Below are 26,153 nucleotides of genomic sequence, written 5' to 3' on the forward strand. Positions count from 1 at the left end.
GAAAGACCTATTTTTTCTATTAGTTTCATAAAAACGTTTTCTCTTTTATAATTTCATTATCTTTTATTCATTTTTAATGTATTAATAGTTGAGTCAAAATTCCATGCAATCGGGATAAGTTTTTAAATAAAATTTGTTGAAGCAGTAACTAAAAGAAAATTTCATATTTATTAATAAATAGTGCTAAACATTATGATAAATTCAAAGTCACGCGGAAGTTAGGAGTTTAATAAATTAAAACCATTTTATGACGCCGGTAGAAAGCTTCCAAAATGACTCCCGCTTATAAGCTATCATTATTAAATGCTAAATCCCCATCAATTTATTTATTTATACGTAACCATGGCAACCATAAGGGAGTTGTTGCCACCCTGAAATCTTGAAAATACCAAACTGACATGCGCCATGCTGTCATAAAAAAAGAGAACGATCAACTGAAGGTAGCTAGCTAGATCGATGATCTTATTGCTCCACGCTACTCCGGCGAATTACGCTGCCATCAGACGATCTGCAAGGATGGAACGAAACGCACAATATTCGAACATTCTGAAACAACCTGTCATGAATCCGGATAATACTGTTTTCACCTGAGGATGATTCGCGTGAGTTATCATTTTTCTATTTTTATTTCATTTTCGCTTTAGTTGATTGTTGCTTCGAAGAATGAATGGAATGGAAAATTGCCAAGATGTGTTTTTTAAAGAGGAAGGTCACCCAAACATATTATTTGTTTGTTATGTCTGTGTATTTATGTCAATTTCCAGAATTTTTTAAAACGTGATTTAAGTAAGCTAAGTAATTTCAGAAGATTCGGGTTACTTCTTTCAAAATGAAGAAATACTTTTGAATTTTGTTGCTTTTTCATCATTGTAAAAAGCAATAAAACAAACAATATATGTAAATCTAACACAAGCGTTTTTTGAACATTTACCAGAAACAAATAATTAAAAAAAATGTAATAATAAATAATAACATTTTTCAAACTATAGGAATTGACATAGTTAACATTTTAAAATTTGAAAAATTAATATTATTTTTTTATATATTAATTATAAGTTAATAGGAATAAAATTTATTCATAGGAAATAAATCATGTATACATCGATTGTCATTAAAAAAATTTTTAGTGTTACTGTAAAAAATATTCTTATATGTTAGAATCAAAATAAATGCGTGAAAGGTTTTTTTCTTTCTGTATAGTGCTTAAAAAATGCTTGTTCAATCGTAGTAGTTCTTTTAGTAGTTACAATTAATAATATTTTTAACTTTAACTATTGTAACTTTAAAAAATAATAATATTTTTTGACATAAATTATACTTTAAGAAGATAAAGATTTTGATTTATAGTTAGTAAATTTATGTATACATAAATTTGTAATCAATAATTAATATTACTGTAAAACATGCCCTTACATGTTAGAACCAAAATAAATGTTTTAAAAGTCCTTTTTTCATGTTTTAATCTTTAAAAAATTCTTGTTCAATCATAGTAGTCCCTTTAGATTTTAGTTAATTAAGTAGTTACAATTTAAAAACTTTAAAAGTTAATCATATTTTTTTAAAATATAAATTATAGTTTGAAAAGAAAACATTTTGCTTTATAGTTAATAAAATTGTGCATACTTCTCATTCGCCGATAAGAATATGCGTTTGTGAACCATTAATTTGCGACTTAGGTTGTGGCAAGGTATTCGAGAATGCTTTTTCAACTATCCACAACATTTTTACGATATCGCTCGAATTTTTATAAAAAGGCAATTTAAAAAAAAAAAAAAAAAAAAAAAAAAAAGCGGCTCCATTTGAAAAATAAGGATAACTGGTAACACGCGTGTTTCATTATTACGTCATACATATTAGTTATGGTTACTATATATATTCTCATTCGAAAGTAATTTACCTATGCCTATATGAGTTTGTTATCTGAGTATACAGCCCAATTAAGGGCTTTGATTCATCCATCTGATTGAGTGGCGTGATAAAATTTGCGGAGCGCAGCTATGACGATGGGGAGGGGGTTGGGGAGTGCTCTATGTCCCGAAAAAATAATTACGTGGATCTGAATTTAACGTACAGTGCTGAATTTAACGTACAGTAACGTAACGTGCAGTACAGTGGTAGCCCAAAGGAATTTATCATGCTTATTATTTTTTAGGCGATTTTTATTTACACACTGCTGTTAATAATGGATAAAAAAAAGTTATTATACTATAATTTACACTTAACTAAGTGCACGTTTAGTACTGTACCTTTCTTTTTACTGTAGTCATATCGCCCTATAGAATATCGCAAATAAGGGATGATAAAAAAATGACACAGGGATGATAAATTATGAAAAAATATATTATATATTCCATATTTATTATTTGACTGAAAGTAGATTTGTTTTCAAAGCGTATTAAAAGTTTACATCCAAATTAAATTCTAGTAATCTGATTTATAAATATAATATTAAAACATCTAAAATTGTGATGTATGAGTTTGTTAAATTAAATTTACTTGTTTTTTAAAAATATTTTACCTAATAAATTTGCTGCATTTTTTAAAATATGTTATTGGATACTGCAAGGGCTGTTTATATTGTGCTAATTGTGCATTGTTATCCAAAAAAAACTCTTCTTTCAAAATGCCTATCTGAAAACAATACTAATAACGCAAAAAACGCTCAATGAAAAGAATGTCACTGACAAAAATGCTCCTTAACATTTTAATGTCCCAACTCAATCAATGATTCTCATAGTCTCGAAAGGTTTTACTAATAAAATAACTATTGTTCGAAGAAAAAAAATTCATAGCCTTAACAGGTTTTACTATTAAAATAACTATTTTTTGAAAAAAACATAACGATTCGTAAATGTTGCTGAGTTTAAAGGAATTGAAGTGGAAAAAAAAACAAAAATTAAAGTCATCGATGAGTTTTAAATTTCTTCCATAGCTTAAAATGCTTTGCAGAAAATGGATACAGCTAAAATAGCTTATTTTCGAAAATGAACATAACTCAAAATACGCATTTAAGAAAATTGATTTAGAATTTCATTCCTTTTTCCAAACTTCATTTATAAGTATAGCATCATTCATCTTTAAAGAATAAATTCATATTGTGATATCCTCTATTTAAATAAATGATTAAACACATTTATTTAATTAGTCACTTTCAAAAAAAACTTTAAAGATCAACAAATGATTTTATAAGAATGCCACGAGCGGTAAAAATCTTGTAGATGCAAATAATGAAATAGTGGTAGTATTTTCACGTTATAAGAAATTATATTTTCGAAAATTACTTTATCGTGTAGAGTTCTGAAAACGGAGAAATCGCTTGTATTTAAACGGGACGAAATCCCTGTAATGATTATGCTTATACCACTAGTCCCTGTAATGATTATAAACATATACCAAGAATTAATTTTTTCTTATTATGCTTATACCACTAGGCCCTGTAATGATTAGAAGCTTATACCAAGAATTAATTTTTTTCTTATCTACCATTTTAGCTTTAAAAAGCTCTGTGCTCCGATTTCAGATACAAATATAAATTTGTAGTGGAAAAATAACTATCTAGCTCCTGTAAAATAAATCTTAACAAACAAGCAACTTACCATTATTATACTACCAAAAAATTATAGCTACAAGGTTTCTGAAATATTCATTTTTGCAATAATGATTTTAAATTTTATACATATGCGGGCTTGTGTGCACATTACGCTGAAACGCTTTTAACCCTTTGCACTCCGATGTCTCCACTCAGGCGCCATCAACAGTAACCACTTTAAAATTAAGAAATTTTACACTTTAACAATTAGTAACCACTTTATTATAAGAATTTTAAAATTAATAAATAGTAATACTATATTATTTATTTGATAGACTGGAAGTTTAAAGTAAACGGCCAAAAATCGAAACTACTAATCATTCAACATAAAAGAAAAACGATCCTCCCTAAAAATCAAGTTGTACTCTTTAACGAAACGATACCCATAGTCAAAACAGCAAAATATCTTGGTCTGGTCATAAACAGCAAATTTAATTGGAAAGATCACGTCAAAACAGTCACCAACAAAGCACAAACAGCCTGCCACAGATTACAAATCCTTCTTCAGAACCCTAAAATGGAGCTCAGACTTAAACGTTTACTTTACATCTCGATGATCCGTCCCATCCTGACTTATGCATCCCCAGCTTGGTGCAACATCTCTACATCACTCCTTAAAAAACTCAAAATATGCCAGAACAAAATCCTCAGGAAAATAACAAAAGCAAGATGGTTTATCCGCAATAAAAACATACATAGCGACCTCAACATAGATTTCTTAGATCACCACATTGCAAAGCAAAACTTCAGATTTTTTGAAAAAACCAAATATTGTGACACCGCAGGATTCAACGAAATTTTTACGTTCGAAAACTTAAGAGAAGACATAAACCTCAGGCCGATTGCAGCTCATTTTTGTAGTGACATAATTTTAACCAAAATACAAAATATTTGATTTCCTCTTATTCCAGTTACCAGAAAGAACCACCTTAAAGATTAAATACAAGATGAATGGGAAAAAGGCCGCTAACGGCCCCAGGCGCCCAGTTATATTTCGATGATGATGATGATGATTTATTTGAAATGCTACAGTGTTGATATTAGATCAATGAGTATATAAAAATACTCGGAGTGCAAAGGGTTAAGTCCTCATGAAAGTAAAGTAACATTAGCACAAGTTAGAGAAAGTCATTATTAAGTTACACCCAGTGTTGTGTTGGGATTTTTACCCGTTGCCTCAAAACTTAACCCATTTGTATCTTAAACTGTATAAAATATCTGAGCACCTGAGGCCCTTTTCCCATTCATCTTTAGCTTGATCTTTGTGGCGCTTCGTTGAGGTTGTGGAATGCAAATGAAGTAAAGGAGTATTCATATGGATCATTGAAGTTCTGACTGTGTCCCCATTTGTATCTAACCTAGTCCTAGTGTTTTGATTCTATTGGGCACCTGGGCCGCAAAGCGGCCCCTATCCCATTCATCTGGAATTTTAGAACAGTTTTGGTTGAGCAATGAGGTAAGCAGGCAATGGAGTGGCTTTTATGAATGTTTCAAGCTCTTTGCTTGAATAACTAAAAAGGAATCAAAAATAAATTGAGCAGCTTGCTCTAAACTGTGTTTGTTTGATTTTGGAGTTGTTCAGAATTGTATCAGCATGAGTAAACGTTATTTTCAGAAAGGTTGATGAAATTATTTGTTTTGATAGTTATGATATGAGGCGTCGGAGGTGAAATGTGCAGCTATTGGTCTGTAGTTTTTATCTTTGATATAATTTTCAAATTTAAAGATTTCATTAAAATTTGCTGTTTTACATTCTATGGCTTTATCGAAAAAATCTGCGTTTAGCTTGTATATATGCTGTGATAGAGTTGGTATTTTGAGGTCTGCATGTATATTGGTATTCCGGATGAACCATCTTGCACAGGTTATTTTTCTAAGGATCTTGTTTTGGCATTGGTTTAATTTCTTCAGTAGATGTTGAGGTATCGTTGTCCAGGCAGGTGAGGCATTTGTATCTAACATCTTCTTAATAGATAAGTTGTCCTAGCTCAAAAGAGAAAAAAAGTGGTAGCTAAATTGTTTTATTGTTAGAATTTACAAAATTAAATAGTTCTATCTACCACAGTAAAATAATAAATTAAATATTTGTATTAGGATCTTGATGTTCCATACCATTTTAAACGCCATTATTCCCAAAGATGCCAACTTGCTCCGGACAGAAAAAATATATTTTAAAGTGGTAGTTTATCGCTTGTGATTCTTGGCTTAATAAATTCAATTTAGTGGCTTTTTATCCACCACTATTTCTAAATAATTCGTAGGCTTATATAATTCGCCACCTTATACCAGTTGCGTCCTTTAAAAAGCAAGTAAAAGTAGTCAAATATTTGCAAAATTTACTTTGTAATTATTTACCATTTTTTAAATTATTTTGGCGTGTCCGGAGCAGTTGGCATCTCTGTATTCCAGGTGCCCACGGGCACAATCACAGATGAAAGTGTGAAGTGTCCGCTTCACGGACAGGTACACTGAAATAGAACTCAGGGCCATTTATGCCTCAGATTCCCAGTTCTACAACAACGAATGAATACCATTTTCAAAGTCAAAGTGCTAGTTAACAGGAAAAAATATCTCTTTTTTAAAAATGGCAATTGTTTCAAATAGAGATTTTTCATATATAGATAGCTTTCTGCAGCCTGGCATTAACGGACTAAAACCACAACAGAGGTGCTTGCAACCTCGCAAGAACTGGTATTAAAACCTGTTTATATCTAAATTTTTTTTCTGGAGGAATAAAATATTCCTGACTGCTAAGACTTAATACAAGTATATTGGACTGTTTCTAATCTGGAAATAAGTATATAATGATGGATAGTACGTAATTAAAAAAAGTAAAAGCTTTGACGTTATTTTTTTAAGAAATTTAGTGATAAAGTAGGTTTACTACCGATTTTGTCTGGGTACAAACAGCAGAGATGCCAGATTCTGTGCTTTCAGCTAAAGATTTTATTAAATATCGAATTTAAGTGTAAAGTTTTCAAAATAAGGTACATTTTCGCCAACTCCAGAAAAGTCTGACCACGAGATGATTGCAACAAAGGTGCATTTTGAGTTTCAGATGATATGGTGGAAAATTAATTTAAAATCAAATTTACTAAACTGAAATTAACTTCGCAGTTGGAGGTTAAATTAGAAAATGAAAGTTACTTTTGAAAAACAAAGCTTCTCAAACAAACTAAAGTTTTCTTATTTTTTAAAGTTGACTAATTTTTATGATATAAAATTAAATGCAAATTTAAACCAAAACACAATTGTTTTTTTGTTTATTTGAAATAATTCTATCATTCCTAATTAGTAGATTTATTTTTACACATAACTATATTAAGTAAATGCCATTTTTATTGACGATAAATTCTATTAATCGATCCAATTTTCATGACGCCAACACAAGTGGCATTTCTGCACTGAGAAAATGACACTGAGTAAAATTAAAATCGCTTGGGAAAAAGTTTGTATATTGGACGACATTTTGAGGTCAGTAGAGGTAACCCCTAAGAACAACCAATCTCCATTAATGACCATTTTACTTCGGAATCGAGTGTGGTAGCTACCGAGAGTTTTCACTGTATTATTATATTAAATAAAACTAACGCGGATAGTTATTTTTAGCTAGTCAAGACATAAGCATTTCTTTCAAACCAATGCTCTTATTCCTTTGTAAGAAGAGCATTGGTTTGGCAGAAAAAAAGATTCCCTAATAACCACACCCATGATAAATAATCGATTAATCGTCAGATTCATATCACGGTATTGATTTTAAGTGACAGGTGGGTTGATTTGAGTGTGCTGATTTCACTGAATATGACATTTCAGACTTGCTTAAGACTGATTAATATAATGATGTTTTAGATTTCAGATTTATTAAAAAATTAAAAGTATTCTTAAAATTAAAAAGTTGTTTATTTTCCAGCCGAGGGATCGAAAATGCAAAAATTTGTAATGATGAGAAAACAGGCGTTACGAAAAGAATAGTAGGATATTTGGATATTTTCGATTGTTAATAGCTTATCACTTTTCAGTTTAAAAAAAAAACTCAAGTGAATGTTATCACATCGATATGACGTTATTTATTTTAATAATATATTATGGCAGAAATTAGAGCAGTGATTCTCAACCACTGTGCAGCCAGATTTTTAAAATGTGCTGCCAAATATTTGAAATGATACAATAAAAATCATAATGCTTTTTTTTTATTATGAGTAAAGTTTAAATTAAAGAAAAGTGTATATATATATATATATATATATATATATATATATACTTTTTATTATTTTTAAGCGCTTTAACCGCGTAAACATCTTTGTCGGTGATTGTATTGTCTCTGACAATCTTAAAACAAGATGGAAGTGCTTAAATTGTATATGACACTCAATTTTAAAAAATGTTGTAAGAGCTAATCATCAAAGTAAGCTATGCAACTAATAAACAAATTAACAAAGGATAACTAAAAAAACAAATATATAAAAAACAAATTAACAAAGGATAACTAAAAAAACAAATATATAAAAAGCAAATTAACAAAGGATAACTAACGAAAAACAAGCTAACAATTAATAACTAGCAAAAAATGAATAACTGTTACTAACTAATAAAAAATTGGTCGAAAGAAATAATTAATCCCTTAATAAATGTGCTTTTGTAGTACATATTATTTTATTTCACATTCAAAATTATTATCACAAACTATTTAACACAGTGTAAAATAGGTAACTAAACAACTTTTAATCTAATTTTTTCCATTGTGGGCCGTCTCATTTCGAAATCGTTAAAAGTGTGCTGCTACAAAAAAAGGTTGAGAATCACTGGATTAGAGCATCTTAATTTTACACAGTAAATGATACTGATAGATTAATTAAATTACCACTTTAAAAAAAAATATGATTATAAAACTTTTAACTACTATTACTAGAAACTTCATCGAATTCGCGCATAATTTAAGTTGGTCAATCAAAACTCACAAAACAATTTTCCCCTAGGGCTGGAGTTGAACTTTAATTTTGACGTTTCCGTAATGGTCGTTAAATTATTGTTTGGTTATATATACGAAATTTACTAATAGAAATATTTTGAACATTTTTTTGTATACTACAACAGTATAAAAAATTCAAATCTGAACATGGTTTTCTTTTTAATAATCCAAAAATGTGCCCCAGAAAATACGGCATTATTATTTGGAATATGTTGTTTTACTAACAGCTTCCTGATATTTTTGTCGACTTACGTTGATTGTTAAAACAACACATCAAACAATGATAATTTTTTTCCTTTTTTTCAGTGATATTTTTTTTAAGAAAGACTTTGATTAAAAAAATATATTGCTGCATTCTCATTAAAACGAATGATACGGAGTTTTGAGAGTTATCATTATCCAAATCATGGCAAGTAATATTTTTCACAAAAAATTGCGATGTCATCTACGAGTTGGTAACTGCTCAGCAAATGTTCTGATCATATATGAAATGATATGAAGAAAATTAACAATTCCTATTACACATATTTTGAATCTGATGCCCTTTTCAAAACATGCATTCTTTTATCGCATATTGCTCCCACCTTCAAAAAGAAAAATTGGAAACTGAATGAAAATTCGTATTTGGTTCTAAAATCTAGCTTAAAAGCGGGTTCTTAAAGTTTCCTTTTTTTTTACACATATTTTGAATCTGATGCTAGTTTCAAAATATCTCAATTCTTTTTTTCGCATATTGCTCCCACCTTCATAAAAAAATAAAATAAATAAAAAAAATTGGAAATCGTAAGATAATTCGTATTTTGTTATAAAAACTAGCTCAAAAGCGGACTCTCAAAGTTTACTTTTTCCCAAGAAACTTACGGAGAAATTGGTTAGATACTATTAGAATTATGAAATTGCCTTTAGCTCCCGAAAATACCAGTTAAAGTGAAAATAAATGCATATTTTAGAGAGTAAATTAATTATTTTCCGGAAATATGTTTAAATCCCGTTTAATTGAATCGAATCTGAAAGTCGGGTTTCAACATATTCCCTCACCGTATAAAACCGGTATGGAAATATTGAAGTAATTGAAATATTTATTTAACTGAAATATTTAACCAAATATTAATTAAATATTTAAACAGAGATCTTCAATAATAGCATTGATATGGAGGAAATTAATTTAAATGCATGCGTTAAATCATGCATAATCTTTTCAGGCATGCCAACTGCTCCGGACGCGCCAAAATAATTAAAAAAAACGGTAACTAACTACAAAGTAAATTTTGCAAATATTTGACTATTTTTGCTATCTTTTTAAGAGGTATAGCAAGACATAATTACTATAAAGTGGTGAATTATATAAACCTACGAATTATTTAGAAATAGTAGCGGATCAAAATCTACTAAATTGAATTTATTAAACCAAGAATCACAATTGATAAACTACCACTTTCAAATATATATTTGCTGTCCGGAGCAAGTTGTCATCTCTGTCTTTTTGGTGTTCGTTAAGTGATTTCGACATGTCAAGAGATGGGGTAAAATTAATTTAATTTTTTTTCATTCGCGTGGGGGCAATTGGTGTGACATAATGGTTCATTTTATTTGCTTTTCACGACGCCTGTGACTATATACACAGCGTTCAAATGGTCAACCACTATTGCTTTTGTTTTCTTCTCAGGATGGAGTGCCTGTTGCAGAAGTTGAAGGCACTAAGATCCCCGAAGCAGGATTCCCCCATATACAGAAGGCAGAGGACAGCAAGAGAGAAAACATCTCAAGCATCGACGTCAGACACAAGTTCCTATTACTCCGCTTCATCCAATTTCATCGATAAGGTATCTCTATTGTTCAAAATTATAGAGAAAACATGAAGAAAAAAAAAATTGCAGAATAATGAAAAGATAAGAAGAAAAATTATTAAAATAGAATAAAATAAAATAACATTTAAAATAACTAAATAAATAAAAATCCGGAAGGGGGATATATAATCTCTTCAACAGCTCATACGATTATATCCGCAAAAAGAAGTACTTTGCGGATATAATCGTGCGAACTTATGAAAAGATAATATATTTTTTCCCCTGAGATTTTTATTTGTATTTTTTGCATGTTATTTTATTTGTTTCATTTTAATAATTTTTCTTTTATCATTTCATTATTCTGTAATCTTTTCCATTTTTTCTCTATATTTTGAACTTATTTAATGAGTTCTATATACTTGCAGCTGATGCGCAGTAAACCAGATACCTCAGACTACCTATCAGCACCTTGTGGAATTAATGCCACGGTGGGTGCTAGCAGTTTTGAGGGCTGAAGGTGGTCCTACATGTTATTAGCAGGGTGGTCATAATGTAATGACTCTTCGGTATATGTATATATATATATATATATATATATATATATATATATATATATATATATATATATATATATATATATATATATATATAATTGATGATTTTAAAGATACTCCTTTTTTTGATAACTTCCATAAACACGTTATTACAGGGGATTTAGATATTATTGACAACGATAATATTAAAAAATTTATGTCTTTAGGTTCAAAATTTAGACCATCTTTTCCAACTTCAAAAAACAAAGTTATTTCCATTTTATTAAAAATCTCGATGATTTTATTTTAAAATTATCTTACAAACATAATTTCCCAATTGAAGGTTTCTTTGAATGGAGAGAGAATATCATTAAAGATTTTAAAATCAATATTAAAAGGGACAAATTAGTTTTTCAAAAGGATTTAATTTTTAACTCTGTTTTAAGACAAGATATTAAAAATATTCAAAATAAATTTTGTATAACCACTGTTGATAAAGCTAGTAATAATTTTGCAATTATTTGAAAATTTTTTTACAAACAACTTCTTTCCAATGAACTTAATAGCAATATTACCTACAAAAAACTTAACACCAACAGTGATATTATTATTAATAAAATTAATGCTATCTATAAAAGACTTAAAATTAAACCAAATAATATTAACAATTTTCCTTTTCTTTTTGCCAATCCAAAATTCCATAAGACTCCAACCAAATTCAGGTTTATTGCAAGTGGCGTTAATAGTAACATGAAAAAAATCGGTATTTACTTTGAGAACATTCTTAAAAAAGTTTATAACAAAATTAATAAACTTACTAAAAATAATAACTATTTAAATTGGAATATTAAAAATAGCATTCAGGTTTTAAATACACTAAAAACTTTAAAAAATGTAGATTCAATTCACTGTTTTGATTTCGAAAACCTCTATACTTCCCTTCCAACTAATAAAATTCATGATGACCTTCTTCAAATTCATAGCATGTTTAATCTCAGTGATATTATTAATGAAGATAACTGGAACTTTCTAGTACATATTAACCTTAACAACAATTATATTCTTTTCAATGACCACCTTTTTCAACAAATTAATGGTATTCCCATGGGAAATAATTTCAGTACTAACATCTGCAATATTTTTCTTTTTCTACAAGAATATAGATTTGTAAAATCACATGTTAATCTTCCAATTGATTCTCTCCTTCTCAGATTCATTGATGATCTATTAGTTATTAATTTTAATGATTTCGATATTCTAGCAAAACATATTTATCCAAATGAATTAATTCTTAATAAAACAAATAATAGTAATTCTTCAGCAAATTTTTTAGATTTGACTCTTAATATTAATGCAGATAAAAATATTACATTTAAACTTTTTGACAAAAGAAATGAATTTAAATTTCCAGTTAAAAAATGCATAGATTTCAACTCTAACTTAGCCAATAAGGTTTTTTCTAATATTATTGCCAATCAAATTCATAGATTTTACAGGAATAATTCTAACTATAACGAGTTTTTATTAGATACTGATATATATATAAAAACGATTTAATTAATAGCCATTTTCCTAGTTCATTTCTTAATTTCTATTTTAAAAAAATCTTAAAAAACTTGGTACATTAATTTTTAATTTTTATTTAATTTTTCTGTTTTAAGAATAAGCTCTGATTTTTTCAAGGTAGGAACTAACTATGATAAACTATTCCTAAAGCCACTGGACGGAATAGTTTGGATGTATGACCTTTTATACTGGATTAGTTAAATATTTTTTAGTTACTTTTTAATATTTGTAGCCTCTTAAAATTAATTTAATTTTAATTGTCCAGTATAATAAACAGTTTATTTATTTATTTATTTATTTATTTAATTATTTTTATTTTTGTATAAGTGGAATGGGCTCTGGTTCGTAAAGAACCACCCCAAATGAATGCAGGTGATACGTGTATTCTTTAAAATTATGTAAGGTTGTATGAATGAAGAATAAAACCTATAAACGATTTTCTATTCCTGTATGCAGGCTCTGATTTTTAAATAAGTCACCCTATGAAAGATGGATATGTGTATTCTGTAATATTATATTCTGTTAGATTTTATGAATGAAGGATAAGTCTATAAACGGCTTTCTATCCTGACAGACTGACTTTTAAATTAATTTCCCTATTAATGATTTTTTTTTTTTTTTTTTTTAAGACTGCTAATTTATTCAATCCGTTAAACATTTTTATTATTATTTCAATTTTATTACCTTTTTACTAATTGTTTCTCATAGATGGCAGCACTAATATTTTACCTAAACATTTTTTTCTTCTTCTTCGATCAAATGTTTTTTCTAATTTTATTATATTCGATTCAAGCTATAAGCAATATTTTTCATCTTCGCGATTTTTGTTAACTGTTTTATTATTGTACTTTTAAACCTAAACCGCGTTTTAATTCACGCCGGTAAGTTTGATTTCCTTTTACATTTTTCTTTTATTTCATGATTTTTTACTACATTAGGTTTTTGCGATATCGACACATATAAAGAATAATTTTTATCTTAGGATAATTATTCTTTATTCAGAAATATCGCATTATTTATGGCAATTAGATGTGTCTTGACAACGACTATTTGCCTTTACCATTCTTGTTTCTCTACCATTTAGTTTTTTATTTTTATTTTATTCATGTTTTTCATGTTAATTTGTATATATATATATATATATATATATATATATATATATATATATATATATATATATATATATATATATATATATAGGAAGGTCAGGATGGGCTGTTGGTTAGGCATTGACCCCACGTCCAAGAGGTCATGAATTAGATCCCTGCCGGCAGAAGACTCCCCGTGTAGCAAATGGTGACTGGTGCACGTTAAATCTATCCGGTCAGAAAGTCCTAACTTCCCATAACAAATCAATACTTCTGGAGGTACAGAATTGAAGATTGGTCGTTCTTCAGTTCAGGTCAAAATTACGATCTGTAGAGGAATGAACGTATGTATAAATGTGTGCGCCCATTTAAACGGGTTGTGACGTGTTTGTGCGACTGAAGTCGCACCCTTGGACATGAATGGCTCCAATGAAAAACAAGAAACGCACTCTTTGCCTTAAATTATCTTGATTTCACCAAGCAGGCTTGCTGGTATTTGGCAAGTCGCATTAGAAACAACAAAAACATGTTTCTCAAACACTTCTAAACCATGCATAAAACATTAAAGCATAAAATTTCGATAGTATAACGAAATTCTTCTCTCAGAAAAAAAAGCGAATGATTGCTATCCTCAGTTTTAGAACTTATAGTGGGACAGTAATTAGACTAAGCGAAGTAAAAGTTGGCCATAATAATTGGTAGAGTTAAAAGCTCTACTTTGAAGAATCATTAACTGCGATCTTTTAAACTTTTTTCAAGAAAAAATTTCCTCGGAAATCGCGGAAGAGAAAAGGCTAAATAGTAATCAATTCTCCAGTACTTAGCAGCTCTATAGCATCCCTTTTAAAGTTCATTTTTATAACTTTACTTTTTCCGATATATATGGAAAATACAAATTTGGCAAAGTTAACCCGTTTTGTCCCGAATTTATATATTGAAATGATACAAAAAGTGGTATAATATATTATAGAAATTAATTGGTTTTTCTACTGTTAGAGCATTCAAAAAGTCTTTGATAGATCAAAAAGTACTTGCTCCTTATAACTCTAGATCTAATCAGAAATAACTAAACCATCATGGTATCTGAAAATCCTTTAATTCACCAAGATAAATGAAAATACTGAAAAAAGTTTCCCATCACAATGAATGTCTATGAAAAAAGGAACTGTCCTAAATATATGACGCTGGGCGTTAACCGGTTAACAACCAAAGTTGAGTTGAGGCCTAGCTGTAAGTCGATGATTATACAGGCTCCTAAAGGAAAAATTACGCAATTAACAAAGTTCAGAAGGTCATGAATTATCAGACGCGTGCCCAAGGGGGTGTAAAGGGACTTATGAACCCCCAAAATTTTTCTCAAAATTAAAAATTTCTTTTATTATACTATTACTCATTATCTAATCTTGAACTTTAAAAAAAAAGAACTTTTTTCATTATTAAATGTTTTCTTCATAAATTGTGCGAGAAAAAATGGTTTCATTTAAACCAATTCCTGAAAAAAAAGTATAGAAAATTATATATTCTGTCTCTAAGAATTGGGAAATTTTTAGAAGAAAATAGGGTGTGAGCCATTATATTCACCATTGCTAAAGGAAACATATTCTTCAGATTTGTCAAATTTTAGTTGCAGCATTTTGACTGCAGAAAATCAGCTATGGAAAAGAAATTGGCTCAGAAGACAAGACTAACTGCAATAGAAGTATTATAAGAGTGCAACGTAAATATTTTCTTGAATATCTATAAACTTTGAAAAATTTCGGTAACCTTGCCTATTACATTCTGTTCTCCTGAAAGGTTATTTTCAACTTTGGAATATTTATAAGTGAGGAAGTGTTAAATATTTTACAAAGACAGAAATGTTAACTAAATATAATTTTGAAGAAATTAATGTGTTTGTGTCCAGCACCTTTTAATTATTTTTTTAATCAATGGTTTTGGATTTTAATGATTTGGGATATCCCTGATTATGGTAAGCAGAAACTTTGGTTTACATGATATTATTTTTTTAAAAAATCATCTTCGCTTGTGTATTTTTTTGAGAAATAATTATCCATCTTGTGCTTTTTAAATAGAAGAAATAAGATCGATATAATGTATCGTTTAGTTCTTACATTCAAATGGTAAGTCTAAAGTAAAGAAATCGCTTCCTTTCCTGCAATGACAATATGCACTCCCCCTCAAATCAATTTTTTTATACACACTGTGAAATAGGTCCTGTGCATGTGTTTTACTACTGAATAGCTGCCAAATTAAACACACTTTTTTTCCTTATTGTAGCAAACATTTAATCCCAAAATTCATTTCTATATATAAATAATTTTATAACTATGAGAAATAATTTTATAACTATGAAATGTAAATAATTCAAACTTACGCTCTAAAAAACTGAATATCGTGGTGTTACTATTACAAGCACCGATGGAATCAAATCATGATAAGTTGATGCTCTATTACGACAAAAAAAATTAGCATCTATATTAATGGCTACACTATTGAAAAGGTTATAGATAATTTTGCTTTTGCAGAGGATATTTTTTAAGATTTGATCTTAAGATACAAAATGCTAAAAAAATGCCAAAGATACTGATAAAAATGTATATTCTATTTTTGTGCTTATTATTCTATTAGTATGACTTCTCAAACAAGAATTTATTCATTGGACGTTTTTAAATAAACAGATCCCTCTGAATTGCTATGGAAAATTTGTAGCGAAGTAAATTTATTATATTTGGTTTATATGAATGTTGTCAATAAAAGAATAGAATATTTCAATGAGATAAATATGAAGTAAAAAAATAATCAGGATAGCGGATAATTCGAATTTTTCCACTTTGGGGATTTTATGAAAACAGATGCACTCTTTCGTATGGGTAAAAAGTCATAGTCGTTAACGAAATCGTTTTTTTTTTTAAAACTATTGGTTCAATTCAATCAATATCAATATCAGCACGCAAGCTATTAGATTTCCATCTGTTTCAAACTCCTTTGCGTGTGTGCATAATTTACGTGCCATGTAGAAATATCTGCTCGTAGAAACTTTCCAAATATATCACAGGGTTAAAAGGAGTGAGTATTAGTTGTATATTCACCAGCGCAGAGAAGATATCATCATTTGACCTCCTTATTTTTAATTTTAAGTTCTCATTGCAATTTTATCACAATGTATAATTTAATGCAGTAAATACTCAATGAAATGTATATGATTAAAAGATATTGATTAATTCTGTAAAAAAAAAACCTTTGATATTTACGTTCCTGATAGTGATTTATAATGGTATCGCCTTCAGACTCAAAGGTAAGCATTATAATAATATGCGTCCCTGATGATATGTAGACTAACCTGAATAAGCGCTCCTACTTCCAGGGGTAAATTAAAAATTTTCAAGCAGTAGTTAAACAAAAGTGTAGTAGTTTAAAATTTTCTTGCTTTAGCTACTAAGTTTTATAATCAATACCTCTGGGGGTTGATCGTTTTCTGGTTCAGGCTAAAATTATGATCTGTGAATGAATGTATGAACGGATGGCAGTTTGGGTCTTGCAGGTGGACCAAATACCAACACAGACGGCATTCAAAGATATACTCCCTCCGTTCCTTATTAGTTCCTACATTTAGGTCGAAAGTTTTGTTTCTAAAATGGAACGTGGCTTAAGAGGGATTTTTTTAACCCTTTTTATCCCGACTTTTTAAATTGAAGAGGTGCAAAAAGTGGCTTTATGAGAAAAGTGGTATAATATGTTATTCAATTAAAAGGCTAATATCAACTATTTGTTACCGTTTCAGTTCGAAATGTCCTTGCACCTTTTAGTTATGCATCTAAAGATAGAAACTTAAATCACTAATAAATTATGGTGGAAGGGAAACTTTTAATTCTCCTAGATAAAAGACAAAATTGAAACAATTGTCCTACCACAATATATGTTTTTGAAAAGGGAAACTGTCCTATAAATATGACGCTGGGCACTTAAACGTCAAACTAATTTGGTACTGATTTAAGAAAAAAAACTTGTTGATTGATAGTACAGAACTATCAATAATCATTACCAAAGTACGCAATTGCAATAACTAATTTGGGACAGAGGAAGTATTATTTTGAATGGGATTCATCAGTCGGCGGATTCATCAGTTTACAAAACAATATGCTGAAAGTAAGAGGCCCCCACCTTTAAAAAATGCAGCTATAACTTCTATAAATTTATTTAAACTATTTATGTGCAAAAATGAATGAAATCTAAAAAAAAGCATTGTTAAACAAAAACAAAAAGAAAGAAATATTACTATACAATTCGTTGTCACTTTAAAAATAACAAGAAAATCTCCCGCGAAAAAGCCGTATGTAATCTCCTAAAATTGAAAACTTTCTTGAAAATAATTTTTTCTAAAATACATTACATTACATTATGACCACCCTGCTAATAGCATGTAGGACCACCTTTGGCCCTCAAAACTGCTAGCACTCGCCGTGGCATTGATTCCACAAGGTGCTGATAGGTAGTTTGAGGTATCTGGTACCAAGCGCTCACCAACTGGTCCTGCAATTCCCTCACATTGCGAGGGTGTAGCGTGGCAGCACGAATTTGGTTTTCCAAGTAGGACCACAAATGCTCTATTGGATTAAGGTCATGTGAATTTGGGGGCCAAGACATGAATTGAAAGTCACTGGAATGTTCCTCGACGATTCGACCCTAATGACATGGTGAATTATCCTGTTGGTAAACACCATCCCCAGCAGGAAACACTGTTGCCATGAATGGGTGAACCTGGTCGGCAACTATGTTCAAGTAGCTTATTATAGACGTCAGGGATTGTTCTATGAAGATTATGGGTCCTAATGTGCCCCATGAAAACATTGTTCCTGGGCGAGAAACCATGGAAACCTGGGCGAGCCCATTGTTATAGATGGAGGGTGGTCATAATGTAAAGGCTCTTCGGTGTATATATTTAAAAGTTATACAAAGCGCTGTAAAATTAAAGTTGAATAATATTTAACGTAATTTTTAAGATGCTAAATTACTGACATTCTCATTTAAAGGTGATTCTGGGACGGCATATCTACATAAGAGGAGGAAAGAATGAGGATCAGCCTGATTTCGCGGAATCGGAATTTGTAGTAGATTGCCTACAATGGCACAATATCTTCAGAGAAAAACATGATGTGCCACACCTCAAACTTAACACCCAAGTAATCCAATATTCTTATTTATTTGTTTTTAAATCAAGTGTACTTGTAAATTAGTTTATTGTGTGTTACAGTTACATACATACTTGTCAACAAAAATTGTACCAGGTTGAACTTCGCTATCGTAAAACTACGGACACTAATAAAAAGATGAGACCAAATACCTGGCCAATCAATCCACCTTCCGTAAATTGTGAAATACTTATAAAATTATCTCTGATTTTAAAATTAGTTGGAAAAGCAAATGCCTGCATATTTTAAGTAGTTATTTTTTGTGTCATGTAAATTTTGTTCTATTATATTCTATTTAAATTCAAAATTTTCTTTCCAGCTTTGTGCAAAGGCTCAATTCTGGGCTAATCACCTTGCTCACACAAACACATTCAGTCACAGAAATTTACGCGATATTGGAGAGAATATCTTTTCCAAATGGTCATACATTCCAGACTTTGATATCACAGGTAAATTCGTTGCTCTCCATTTGCAAAACTGTTAACCCTTTGACGAAGATTTCTTTTTAAATATATTTTTCTTAATTTTTTATTAATTTAGATCAAAATACGTAAAAAATATTATATTTACCTTTTAAGTAATTTATAGTTATGAAATACCGGTGTTTTTTTCTGTGTTAAAGGTAAAATCAAATCTGTGTAAAAGGTAAAATTGACACGACTCACATCCAAACAATAATTTTTCAAATATGTATTCATTTGTAGTTATTTAGACCTAAGAGAAACGATAATTCTTTATTGAAATTTCCTTAATTTGCGAAATGAATTATTGAAAAATTTTCAGCTATGTTTTTTTCTAACTTCTTTTTTGGATTTTATATTTTAGTTACATATATATATATATATATATATATATATATATATATATATATATATATATATATATATATATATATATATATATATATATATATATATATATATATATATATATATATATATATATATATATATATATATATATATATATATATATATATATATATAATACAAAAATTAGATATGAGTAATGATAAAACTTTTTATTATGAATAATTGAATAGAATGTTTTTAAGAGTTAGATTGCATTTCTTGTGTTTATATTGCTTTTTTTTTAAATATGATATATTGTTTTTATAGTGCATTTAAAATGTTTTTGAAGGAAATAAATGCGGTTCAAACGTCAATTAAATTAGTAATGGCAAACAAAATTAAGTTTCCTTTTTTTTTTTTTTTAACTTTTGTTTCCTACTGATTTATCACGATTAAATCGAAAAAAAAAAAAAAACTTTAAGGAAATTTGCAAAAATTTTGCTTTTTCAGACTTGGTCAAAACTAAATATTCCTATTAAAAATGTGAAAACTTAAATGTTACCCAAACAAAAGAACAGTTAACAGTTTCCCTTATTACGATAGGCGAAATTTTTAACTCAGTTAAGTTTTTATACTTGATGCTGATTTACCATATGCTTTAGTAGCGTTGTAAACTTGCAAAGGTTTTTGTTTGTCTATTGATTGTGTCGGGCCAGTTATTTCTTAATTTGGTAAGAGATTGATCACCTCTGCTAATTCAAACAGTGACAACTTATCTTTGCACATTAGACAGCAAACTTCTCAAAATGTTAAGGTTAAAAATTGTTGAAAAAATAAAAGGTTTGATGTTTCAGTAAAAGTAAACATCGAAAAAATAAAAGGTTTGATGTTTCGGTAATAGTAAACATCGAAAAAAATAAAAGTTGAAGATGTTTCAGTAAAAGTAAACATTGAAAAAAAAAATAAGGTGAAGGGTAACAGAAAGAAAAGAAAAAATAGAATTTCAGCCCTTATCCTTAACCAAAGATATTTTATGAAAACGAATGAAGTTTTAATGCTTTTATTAATACAAAAGTATTTAATTTTTTTATTACATATATATATATATATATATACATATATTTATATATATATATATATTTTGCCGTTGAGTTATATGTTTAAATCATTCAGTACTCATGGTGAAAAAAACAACTTTTTTTAATACTTTAAAAACCAAGATTTCTACATTAAAACAAAAGAATAGCACAAAAAAAAAAGAATTTTCTGTGTGATCTTACAGTTTGACTGGTATTCTTAGATTTACCAGTTTACCAAAAAGCGGGATTACCAATACTCAGAGACACCTTCTTACTTCTATATGTTTAACAAATTTCCTATCTAAAATGCTCTACAATTTTCTTGTTCAGCTTATTTTCGTTTGTCCAAAAGCAGACTTCTGTGAAACAGAAAAGGCAGAAATCTATTCGCTATTTTAATTTAAAAAAAAAATATCTTGAGAAAAATATTTTAAGTAATTTGTGTTATATGAATTTAAAAATTAAACGAAATATTTTTTTATAATATTGTGTTTAATAAATGTGTACGATTTGAACACATTTATTTTGCAGACACATATTTTTGCATGCCACACTAAAAATTGAAAAAAATTGGCCATAGTTTAACTTTTTTTTCTTTATTGAATGAGCACTAAATGAAGACATCAGAGCTATTATGGAAAAAAAGAAGTTTTTTTGTAACTGTTTGAAAATTTCGAAGCAGATACAATTGCAATTTTTTTTTCCATTCATTTTTCCATCCTGAATAATTTTAATTCCATTTTGGTTGTTTATTGTTACACATTAAAAACAATTTTCATGCAGCTATTGCAAATTTTTAATAGGATTTTATTTTACTTTCAGCACGACAAGTCACAAAATATTGGTATGAAGAAATCAAATCATACAATTTCTTTCAAGATCCCAGTTTGCTTCATACTAGAGCAGGTAGGTTTTACATATTTAGAATTTAAAATATTTTTGTTCGCTACCTTTTTTTAAGCGGTTCGGCATCCTAATATTTGTTTTGATTTCCGAAACTTATTAGGTATTTTGAAATTTGTTTTTTTTTTCACAAAAAATATCATTGCATTATTTTTTAATTTATTTCAAATATCTTGCTATAACCTCAAGTAAAACGTTAGATATTACTTTTTTTACACTTTCCCTGTCTGAAACTTCGAATGGTGCTGTTGAATGTTTTTTTTAAAATTTTTAACACTATTTTCTGTTTTTTTTTTAAAATTACAACAATATGTCTCAAATATTATTAAATCCCAGTGAATGAAATTTAAAATGTGTTATTTATTTTAAATTTGTTTGGTGCTCAAGAATTATTTTCCGTAAATTTTGAAACTGACTACTTTTAAAAAAAATTAAAAAAACATTCAAACTAAATTTAGAATTCCTTTTCTGGTTTTCAATTTCAATATTAAAAAAAAGGTGACGAATTAAAGTATCAATATTGTACTTCGAAATCGAAAATTTTCAGTAACTTCGAAAAAAAGGATCATAATTTTTTTTAAATTTTTAAATTTAAAAACATTGAAATGTCTGGATGGCGATTTTTGTACAAATTTACATACCTTTATTCATATTAATAACACAGGGGAGCTTTTTTTCTTCTTTTGCATGAGATTTTTGAACTGATGTCAGATATTTCCTCGTCATTCATTTTACAGCTGCAATCGGTTTCTTTGAATAATCTACAGTTTCATGTTCCTAACCAGGATTTCTTAAAACTTACACTATTGAATACTTAGTATCCCCCATTTTTTAATGCGATAAGTTAAGGTAATATACTTTTTATTTGCTTAAAGTGTTATTTTCAAAAGATGAAGACACGTATATATATATATATATATATATATATATATATATATATATATATATATATATATATATATATATATATAGCAAAATTAATAAATACAAAAAAACACGAAGAAAATTAAGAGAAGAAATAAGTTTCCAATGTAATATTACCTTGCGCACATCCATTTTCGGGCCCATCCTTGGTAACTAACAAATCAAACTCACTTCAGTTATGCAGTAAGAACGCACTTTAAAACAAAACTCCTCTTGTTGCGCTCAATTTGCGCTTTTGTTTTGATATTTTGCAATCTGGCAATCTTGTTACGAAAATATTTTAAATCATTCTTGAAAAATTTCCCGTTCATGTAAGTTCGTTTGAATTCGCTACTCGCTTTATAGATTATGTTTTATTCTGTTTTTTCCTTATATTTTATTTTCTGTTTTTACGTGTTATTTTTACTTATTGTGTTCTATTTTATTTGTTGTAATCTTTGTAAAAATTTTTTGAGTGCTCCTCACACTATTGTATCGATATATTTTGCTTTGGCTATATTGATACAATATTAGTAAGCACTCTTTTTGCGGATATAATCGTGTGGGCTGATGAAAAGATTATATCTTTTACTTTCCGGATTTTTTAAAAAAAATTTATAATTTCTTTTTTGGATTTTTTTTATTATTATTTTTTCACCCTAGTTTTTTGTTCGTTTTATTTTTATTATTATTTTTCTTTTCCCCCCTTTTTTCATATGTCTGTAATTTTCCTTTGTTTTAAATTCTCCAGAAATTTTTTTTCCTATTAGTTTTCATATGAAGGATATAAGTTCAATCGTGTCATAAAGATACGCAGGATCAAAAAAAAGAAAGAAAACACGAGCGTGCGCAGTTTCTTCAATTCTTACGTACGAGAGCGGATGGAACCATATGCAAAATTGCGAATTATCTCTGTTTAGAGAAGTTACGTTGCATTAAATTCTGTGTGAAACTTAAACTTTTAAACTAGTATGTATACTGTTTTGTTGAAGAAGGAGCTGTTTCAAGTGAAAAACGACAAATAACGTAAATTTATAATACAGAAAAATATTAAACATGTTAAGATATTGCCGATTCATCAAAATGAAAGAACAACTCTTAAGAACAACTCTCATATTTTTATAAGTTCAGATTAATTGTTGGAGTAAAAAATAAAGTATTACATCACAAGCACTTTCTCTTCGCTTTTTTCTCTTCATTTTGTCAAGAACATTTTCAGCTGGAGACTGACGAAAAATTAACTAAATTTAACCTAGCACTTTTTAATAAATTATCTAAAATCATAACAGTTATAAATTATATATCATCATTATTTACCTGATTTAACAGAAGAATACCTAAGCGTTTCTTTTTCTTTTGGCAGAGACTTAGGAAAGCAGCGTTAACTTCCAAATGGAAAATTATAGTATCGTGTATGCAATATATGTAATAAGAGTAAAAGCTTATTAGTTCACAAAAATTGAACAATTAACTTTTCTATCTAATTTTGGAAATCATAAGCTTGTTAATTTTCTTATAGGTCATTTTACTCAAATGGTCTGGCGAAGCAGTACAGATTTTGGCGTTGGAAAGGCCAAATCGAGATGTGGTAAAGTCATTGTTGTGGCGAACTACAAACCTGCTGGCAATGTAATTGGCGAGTTTCAGGACAACGTATTCCCTCCAGTGAATGATATGGATATCTTGAATGAGATTTGATGTAAACATGCACTTTTCTTGCCGTGATATGGAAGGTAAAAGTAACGAAAACAAACCAAGAACAAACCATTGCAACGAGTTCTTTCCTGAAAGGAATTTTTCCAATGATAACTGCATAAAGAAATCCTTGTGCTTAATAATAAGTGCTAAAGTGTGCTTCCAGACAAATTAATTAATATTTTCATTTGAAGATTATTTTGAAAATATTAGTTTACTGAAGATCAAAAATATGGTTTATAATGTATGTAAATGATTATTATTATTTTAAATCTTAAAAGAAATTTTTAAATTATTTATGATAGGGGTGCAAAACTTGTGTCTCGGTTGTCAAATGAACTGTCAACGCCCGTCCGCTTATTTTCCAACCAAAAATTGATGGAAAAAAATATAAGAAGTTTTATTACCGAGCTAAAATTAACCTAAAATTAAACTTTTAACCTAAGACATAAAATTACACTTTAAACATACTAATTCGAATTCAGTATTAAAACTTTCGACATTTTTTGAAGAAAACTATTCTTTAAACTTTAATACAAAAACTGAGTAAGTGCTCATTTAAAAATTAAAGATGCAAATTAATAATTACACAGTAAAAAATAAATAAAAATTAAAAAATAATAAATTTTTTAACATAGAAATTTAAAAATCTGCTGTAATTTAATTTTAGTGAAGAAAACCAATTTTGCAAAATTCAAAATACTTTGGTTTTCAATTGTTTAGGTATATTACACAAAAATAATTAAGTTATTTTAAATTGAATTAAAAATAAAACTCATTATGGCTTCTGATATCCAAATTTTCACTGCGGCCTCTTGCAAAGCAAAATTGTGCACTCCTAATTTAAAATATAATTATAAATTTAAAATATAAATTTATAATATAATTTTAAAATATAATTTTAAATTATATTTATCGCATGAAAAAGTTCTTAAAATGACAAAATAGATAGATAAGTGTACAAAATGTTTAGTTCGAGAAATTTTTGATGTTTTATTGCATTATGTGTAAATTGTTAAGTGAGCGCTATTAATAGATTTTTTTAAGATAAAAATGTAATTTCCATGATTCGTAGAAATCAAATCTAAGGAAAACTAGTTAAAATAACTGTTCAGCAAAATAGGGTTTTCTTTAATTTACGAAAAAAGAGAGAGTTATCCTTAACATGTTTAAGATATTCGGAATTAAAATAATTATTTAAAAAGAAACTTATATTTAAAAGTCATTTTTATAAGTGACGCTGTTAAAATGATATTAGAATAAAAAATATATCGAAATATTTCCTCATTGTTCACTGCCTACTTATTGGGGTTATTAACTATTTATGCGATTCTAAAAAAACTTCAAGAGGTCTATAAGCTGAAAAAATGTGCGAATGTCGAACATAAGGCTTTTATTTTACTAAAAACTAAAAATCAAGCAATTGAATTGTATATTAGCGGTATTTGCGCAAATAACATTCGACTTGAAATTTACTAATATTTATGAATTTAATACAGTTCTCTTATATTTCTAATAGATAATAATTTAAAGTTTGAATACAGATAATTACTATTGTAATCTCCAGTAGAATTTATGTAGAAAATTACTTCGATCTGAATTATGAATTTAAAAATCTACTTTGGAAATAAATTTTTAAAAAAAATAAGTGCAATTTGTATAGTAGATGATTATAGCCTCTCATTAATATAACTTTTTTGTTGAAATTTACAGTCTGTCATAAAATTGCTGCAATGCTTTAATATCATTAATATAAAATAAATAATTTTACTTGGAAATAAATGTCATTCAGATTTCTACTACAATTAAAGATTCTGCTTTTGTGTCAATTTTCATACCATCAAAATACTAAGTAATCAATAAAAACTTATAAAATAAAATCCTAAATTACGCGCAATAAGATTGTAAATAACTTATAATCGTTTATAAAACATACAGCTTGAAAACACTAATGAATTTGATATAAATGTGTAATATTTTTAAGCTGTTTGCTGATTACAATGTTTGCTGATAAACAATGTTTACTGATTACAACGAAATGCTACAATAATCATCGCTTAC

General features: G+C 28.3%; 1 protein-coding gene across 1 annotated transcript; it reads left to right on the top strand.

Moving 5' to 3' along the window:
- The first annotated feature begins 422 nt into the window (after positions 1 to 422).
- LOC107445365 (Golgi-associated plant pathogenesis-related protein 1) lies at positions 423 to 24,467 on the top strand. Its single transcript, XM_087159100.1, has 6 exons — positions 423 to 602; positions 10,225 to 10,381; positions 18,563 to 18,712; positions 19,041 to 19,170; positions 21,414 to 21,497; positions 23,917 to 24,467. The coding sequence occupies exons 2-6, from the start codon at positions 10,226 to 10,228 to the stop codon at positions 24,093 to 24,095; spliced, it is 699 nt and encodes a 232-aa protein (XP_087015226.1). The 5' UTR covers positions 423 to 602; position 10,225; the 3' UTR covers positions 24,096 to 24,467.
- Positions 24,468 to 26,153: the final 1,686 nt, after the last annotated feature.

This window comes from Parasteatoda tepidariorum, chromosome 3, assembly GCF_982258835.1.
Source record: "Parasteatoda tepidariorum strain Cologne lab strain chromosome 3, Ptep-v5.0, whole genome shotgun sequence".
Lineage (NCBI taxonomy): Eukaryota > Metazoa > Arthropoda > Arachnida > Araneae > Theridiidae > Parasteatoda > Parasteatoda tepidariorum.

Bases quoted from the DNA above. Each gene is read 5' to 3' on its own strand.
- LOC107445365 (XM_087159100.1), top strand. From the start codon at position 10,226: ATGGAGTGCCTGTTGCAGAAGTTGAAGGCACTAAGATCCCCGAAGCAG. The intron at 10,382-18,562 runs GTATCTCTATTG...TCTCATTTAAAG, and splicing joins CATCCAATTTCATCGATAAG to GTGATTCTGGGACGGCATAT. The intron at 19,171-21,413 runs GTAAATTCGTTG...TTTTACTTTCAG, and splicing joins TCCAGACTTTGATATCACAG to CACGACAAGTCACAAAATAT.